The 7,500-nt window shown below is 43.3% G+C and overlaps 1 protein-coding gene across 1 annotated transcript in view; it reads left to right on the plus strand.

The window, feature by feature from the left end:
- si:dkeyp-120h9.1 (Y+L amino acid transporter 2-like) overlaps positions 1 to 3,632 on the plus strand; it is a 31,902-nt gene extending 28,270 nt beyond the window's left edge. Inside the window, exon 11 of the mRNA XM_063185401.1 lies at positions 2,741 to 3,632. Coding sequence (XP_063041471.1) covers positions 2,741 to 2,853 — 113 coding nt within the window. The 3' untranslated portion in view covers positions 2,854 to 3,632. The remainder of the gene's footprint in view (positions 1 to 2,740) is intronic.
- Positions 3,633 to 7,500: the final 3,868 nt, after the last annotated feature.

The raw sequence follows: 7,500 nt of genomic DNA on the forward strand, positions 1-7,500 counted from the left end.
ACACACACACATACAGCCGTGGAAGACCTGCGGGCTGAGTGTGTGTGTGTAGATCAGCTTACCCCTAGAGAGGAGCAGAAAGGGTAAGATGACTTCTGCTCTAAACATGTACACACACACACACACACACCATGACACCCCATGCTTCCTTTTCCTAACCAAGGATGGTTACCACAGGAGAGACATACCTGCCGACCATTACGCATTTTGTGTAGCAGATACGGATTTTGACATCAAACTACGGTGCTGTCACTTCAAAATACGAGAAAAACCAATAGCAAAGTGTGTTCATGGGCCCTTATAAATTGCTCTGTAGACTTGCAACCAGACAGAGCCGTAGTATGCTCTGCTTGCAATTGTCTCGCGCTGGCCTTTCCATTGGCCAGCAACGTGTGTGTGTGTGTGTGTGTGTGTGTGTGTGTGTGTGTGTGTGTGTGGGGTGGGGGGTGGGGGGGGGGGATATTGACCAATCAGTGCGCTAGTTTAGAGGTCTTCATTTGTTGTGCTGCGCTCCTCTCGAGTCGAGGCATCAGCTGCCGATAGAAAGTTTACTTCGAAATCACACAAGCAGAGAGACTGGGTAATATAATACTCCTATAATCTCTGACACAAGTGTCCTCCTCCTGTCATCATGTATTATCCATCTTGGTACTGTCGCTGTAGTTTTACAAGTGAGCACCGTCAAAATCACCGTTTCAAAGGTAAATGGGCTTTGAGGAAGGTAGCCGGTATGGGAATAGTGAATTGCGTCCAGTTGCTAAATCCGTAAACTTATGAAAATAAATAAAGGCCGAGGTCTGCCGTAATGGTTCACCCAATGTTTCGCCATATTTGACGGCAATATGTTGTTGCTTGTTTTGATATTGGACCAAAACGAGATTACTTCCGAATGAGAAAATGTGTCGATGACTGCGCTATAAATTAGCAGATTAGCAGCAAACTAAATTCGGTTTCCCTTTGCGTCGGATCATTTAACTCGGGAAAATAAAGCGATAGTTCTAACGGTTGTGCTCGGAGTACATCCGTAAAACCTACCATGACACCGTACAGGAATACTGTTCCCCCCTGAATCGTGGCCCATTCTGTGAACAGGTGTAACGGGTCGTGCGTTATTATGCATCACTCCACGACTACTATCCGTAATCACGTAAGGCAATATATTAATAAAATCAATTCTCCTATCATCATATATGTGCCTAACAGTGAACAATAGCCAACTCATGGCGGCAGATGAGGGTAGATAGGCCTACTATTATGCAGAGAAGTAAAAAAGAAGCGCTCAAAAGTTACCGTGGAAGTTCCAAGAGCAATGGCCATTAGCCCCCGTCCCTCAGTAGGGCCACTACATGACGCATTTTGTACTGAATGAATGCAAGTGTGATTTTGATGTTAGCCCCAATGTAATAATATTAACTTGATATTATCCTAGCTTAGATAACACTTGTCTTTATCTTTTTCTCTACTGCTGATGCTTCTTCACAGTAGGTGACAACATCACCATTTATTAATATTGGGGGAGATGATGTAAGGATCATTACAATTCAACTTTTTGTTCATACAAATCACTGAAATGCTTCGGTATTATATAATCAAATTATACATTTTCCTACATGTACCTTCTACAGCCAAAAAAATAATTAGCAAATGCTTCGATTTCATACTCAATTCCAGCTCCTTAACACCCCCAAGTGACCAAATGCTCTGTTTGGCTGGTACATAGGATAACTTAATAGCCACTTACTAGCCAGACTGGTGGTATGTTTGACTAGTAAGATTAACAGCCATATTGGCTGGTGATCAATAAAGTTAATTTAGAGGCCTGGATTCCAGCACACTGTATCATAGCATTTTATTGGTGTTATGGTGTGAAACAAACAAAAAAAACATCTTCCATGAAAGTTTAATAAATTATGGTAGTTCAAAGTACTGTGAAGAGTAAGATAAACTATTTGCCAGATACACGGGATGTTAGGCTAAAATGCATTAAAATGCAGGAAATTGCATCTAAGAAAAGCATTTTTTTTCTGGGGAGGACCCCTACACCCCCTCCCTGAATGAAGTATCTCATATCTTCCCTGTTGACATTTGGCAGTAGGTGTGGGGCAGACTATGCAAAACAAAGTAGTCTCTCAGATGGGCCCGCCGGCGGCCCCGTTGCTTTGCCATGCCAAGTTGTTGCGCCGTGAATTGCCGCGCCGCGATAAGTTGCTACTCAAAAATTTTTGTAAAGGTTGGCAGGTATGGAGAGACCATGAGGAACACACACACACACACACACACACACACACACACACACACACACACACACACACACACACACACACACACACACACACTGATGACCGCTGGTAATAAGCTAGGGTATTCACTAACATACAGTAGACTTTTGTAGGTTGATGTACCTGACCAAACGCTGCTGGCTAATTGAATGATTTGCGCACTTCACGTCTCCCATGTCATCGTGATACTGGGTGTCTGTCAGTGTAGAGCTTTAGTTAGGTGGATGGTATGGAGATTCCTTAAATAACACGATGAAACCCAATGGTGTGTGTGTGCGTGTGCGTGTGTGTGCGCGTTCGCGTTAAAAATAACATCATGATGAAACTGTGTGCGTGTGTGTGTACGTGTGTGTGTGTACGCTTAAGTATCCATTGCCAAAATGTGATTTATTGTATGGGGTTGCCTTATAAATAACATGACGATGAAACCTAATGGGTGTGTGCGTGTGTGTTTTGTATAGACTGGGTGTCCCTGTTCACTCAGAAGATCTGCTACTGCTGTGTGGCCGACCCCGATCTGGACCTGGACAACATTGACATTGACAACATGGACGATGACCCTAAGAAGGCATAGAGGACCACACACACACATGCATAGCTGAACCAGAAAATGAAGCAAATAGGAATGAATACACACACACACACACACACACACACACACACACACACACACACACACACACACACACACACACACACACACACACACATATACTTGAATACACACACATTTGAATACAAACACCTTCTCTCTGAGAGCCGTTTGGGAAAAGGGATGGACAGATCTGCTACACCACACGTCATTTTCACTTCCTGACTACTTCAACAAGATCAGCCAATCAGCAAGCCCAGCAGCATCAGGGCAGGAAGTAGAATACTATTCCGCCCCCCCGATCGTACTCCTCCTTTTCTCCTCCTGTACTCTGTATGTGTCACCTGGACCAATCAACTGCCTTACCAAGAGAAGAGACGAGACGAAGATCATCACCGTCATTATACTCATAATACTCAGCCTACTTGAGTATTGAATGAGTCCCTCACAAAGTTTTTCACAAGCGTGCGCTCTCTCTCGCTCTCTCTGGCTCTCTCTCTCGCTCTCTCTCTCTCTCTCTCTCTCTCGCTCTCTCTCTCTCTCTCTCTCTCATGCACATACACACACTTCTCCCCACCCCCTCTCATAACCCTTTATCGGGCTACATTCGCCAGTGCCTAAAGGCACCCCTCCTGTTGTGTGTGTTGGACTGGAGGTTGTCTCCCTCTTCTGGAGGCTGTGAGCCACTGCAGTTAGGAAATCGATTATTAAGATTGTGCTGAAATGACTCTGCATTAAAAACGCGTCACGTTGAAACCATACTTGTAGTTTACAATCTTAAACAATTCACGTTCCTGAAACTGACACTGCATTAAACAGTGCAGTGTTGAAACCGTACTTTGTAATTGAAAAACAAAATATTTACAATTAACTTTCCTGCAGTTTTCTGTGTGAGTGTCTGTGGTTTACCAGTCACAGAGAGGAATTGTCACTGCAGTAGCACTTTGATGAGATAAAGAACTGGAACGTATTTGACCTGTGCGATTCATTCGGTCTGTGTATGAAGATGTACAGTCTTTGGGTTAGCGAGAGTCATTGATGGCACCATATATCAATGGATCTGCTTTCCAAAAGATTATAGAACTAAAGAAGTGGTCCTGATAAAAGGTTCCCCCAAGCACATTCACATTGTCCACACATGCTGGGAGTGGATGAGGGAGGGATTTTAGCGTGTAGTTGAGTTGCAAAACAATGCAAAGCTTTTCATGACCTGCCACAGTGTGTTTTGTTATCGCCACTAGCACAACTGGGGTGTGTTTCTCGACAACATTGTTGCTAACTAAGTTAGCAACTTAGTTAATCGCCATCAATTTCCCATTGGAGACCTAGTAAGTTGTTAACTGGTTAGCAATGATGCTTTAGAGAAACGGGGTCTTTTATTGAGCAGAGATGGCCTTTGTAGCACAAGGGAGCTGTGCCTTTATCAGTCCAAGCACACCAAAGTCTTAGTTGTAGTGAGAAACGGAAAAGTTACTTTTTGTTTTGAAGCAGTGCTGGGACGTGATGTCTGAAACCTGTTTTTGATTGGTCAAGGGCACATTGCATAGGCAGAGGTTGCCATGACGTCTGTCAGGAAGTGATGTTGGGTCTGCGTTGGTCTAGAGAGCTTGAGTCCCACCCAAGATCGACGAATCAACGAAAGAAAAGGAAGACAACTATTGGTTGATATTTTGATGTTGGGGTCCCCTTGTTGTTCAAGTGTCATGACGTAATTAGTCAGACGCAAAGACATGGAGCGCTAGATGCCACGTTGACCACCCGTTTGTATTGGAATAAATGCCTCAGGTCAGATCACCACCATGTATAGCTAGTATAAAGTATCCTGTTGTGGCGGTAACACAACATCTATGAAAAACATGAGATACTGGACCAAGATGGTGTTGCCCAAGGTTGAACCGCGGCAAGAGAATGAAAACGGCACCTAGTGTTCTATATCTGAGTCAGACCCCACATCAGCCTCGGCATTTGTACTTGATTCAAGTCTGTCTTTTGGACCTGTGTATGTGAGAAAATGGGGGAGGATTTTAAAGCTTATTTTATTATTGTTATTCTCTTTGTTTTCTTTAAAATGTGTGTTTTTTATTGGCTCTGTATCGGATAACATTGCTCATGTACCCACTTGTTGCAGACTCACTCGTTGAGTGTGCATGGTACTGTAGCTCCGAATGTCTTTCAGGGACTTGGCAAGTTCCTCTGCTTGGCCTAAAGAGGAACCAGACAACACAAGCACAAGTGAACACGTGCATTCCGTACACACACAAACAGAGAGATTGGTCACAGTGCACCACTACACGAACAAGCACACAAACAATGCTGGCCTCCCTGGCTGTCTTTAGACCACTAGTGCAATGCCATTGTGGTCAGGGCACCATACTTTCATCACCCTCCCTACCATCTCTCCTCTCCATGTACTGTGCCCACCTCTTTAGACTGAGGACAATGCCAGCAGAGTTATTGTTCATTTAAAACTCACTCCTTGATTAATATCTTTGGGAAGGGGAACAGTGTAGCCATCTGGACTCAAGTTAGGAAATCAAGTCATGGTTAAGAACTGATATGAGTCGGAAATGGGCTCTAGGCATTAGTCTTGTTGGTTGGAAGGATGGGAAATGGGTCGTATGTAGTCAGTGTGCTTTTTTTAGCTGTCTGTCTATTACATATATTCAGTTTGGTTACTGTGGTCATTGTAATTCTATGATGTTGCTCACTGACTTGCTGGTGGTAAAGAAAGGACACTATAGTAAGTGAGTGTGCTTGCCAGACCTCTGGTGGTGAATTGGGATTGTGCATTCTAGGTTTGAGTGGTGAAACAGAGCTTAACCTTAACGTTTCGTGCATTGTAGGATTTTTGACTGGTAAAATCGACTACGATTGTGCTTGCTAGGATTCTCTCGTTGAAACAGGCCAAAACAGGCCTTTGCCTTTGTGCTTGAAAGGTTCAGCAGTAATGAAGATATTCTTTGCCGATTGTTACCTGTACTGTAGTGAACAGCGAATGTGCTTACCAGTTCAAACCTAGGGCATGAGTAAAGCGGGCCATGTGGGATTGTGCTTTAGGTTTTCAGCATGAAAATCTTTCTCAATGCCCCCAACTGTCAGTAGGGAGCGTATGCTTAGTTAAGTCCTAGCAAACGGTGAAAATGTTTTTTTAGCAGATGTACGTATTTTTAACGGCTCTTGGAGCGCTATATATACAGTATATATAGTTAGTGTGTCAACAGCAGGCTCACAACCACACACACTTACATTGTAGCTGATGTAATTCACTTGTGCCTTTTTAAAGACTTTATGAAGGAGTTTGTGTGTGTGTGTGTGTAGTGTACACACGGGTCATGTCAGTTGTGTGTTTCATGGAGGTGCAGGAGGTTAGCGATGTCCTCAAAGTGATCACATACACGCACACCCACTTGAACCCAAACACGCACATACACATGCACACAGCCAAAGCCAGTTAGGCTCAGAGTAAAACGAGTTAAACACATGCTAGCATCTTTTTGGACACACACTCAGGATCATCTTATGAAGTGGGGTCGAGACCATCAGAACATGGGAATCGATGCACATGCTGAATGTCTCATTGTGTATAAAGGATGAGACATTGTGTGAAATTAAGACATACTGATGTGGTCAATTCTCATGGCTCACTTGCTTGACCACTGGCAACCATTCTCCCGTTTGCACAGACATACCGTTTTTTTGTTCATCTGTTTTGTCTATTTGCTTGAACATTCGTTGTGTGGGATCAAACTGTGACGCTGTGATCAAACTATGCTTTTTGCGTTTTCAAATCTATCTTGACCACACACTCTCTCTCTCTCTCTCTCTCTCTCTCTCTCTCTCTCTCTCTCTCTCTCTCTCTCTCTCTCTGTCTCTGTCTCTGTCTCTGTCTCTGTCTCTGTCTCTGTCTCTGTCTCTGTCTCTCTCTCTCTCTCTCTCTCTCTCTCTCTCTCTCTCTCTCTCTCTCACTCTCTCTCTCTCTCTCTCTCTCTCTCTCTCTCTCTCTCTCTCTCTCACACACACACAGTTTGTCATATCCTCTGAGCTTCATGTAATGTGATGTGAATGTTGACTCTCCAAAGACGACAGATGCTGTAATGTCATTCCATTTGTTTATTATTTTTTTTATTTCTATTATTTTAAATTGTCCAAAGACGTCCAAAGGTTCTGTCAGTCCTCAGCCTTTTCTCATTTCAATTTGAGAAACACACTGTGTCTACCTCTGTGAATGTGACCATATACCGTATAAAACATGCCACACAAATCCATACACAGCCTTGTTTGGTATCTGTTGTCTTCTATACAGTCTTGGTATGTTCGTATCCATGGTTAATCATCATTGCAGTCTCATGGGCTTTTGTGCATTTGTACCCGTTATATGCATTCCAATGTCAACATGTTTGTGGAAATGGTACGTGTTTATTTATTTTATTACAGAACACATACTCTATACCAATAAATGCAATCTGTGACAAATTTTAGCACTGCTGTCTTACTGCCATAACTTGTTTTAATTGAAGTGTTTTCTCTGCAAAACATTTGTTCTGTATACTCATTTAGACGCAAGGGGGCGCTGTTAAGCAACTAATCAGTGGACCATCCGTGGAGAAAGAAAGGAGGGTTGAGAGTTGA

Source organism: Engraulis encrasicolus, chromosome 20 (genome assembly GCF_034702125.1).
Source record: "Engraulis encrasicolus isolate BLACKSEA-1 chromosome 20, IST_EnEncr_1.0, whole genome shotgun sequence".
Classification (NCBI taxonomy): Eukaryota; Metazoa; Chordata; class Actinopteri; order Clupeiformes; family Engraulidae; genus Engraulis; species Engraulis encrasicolus.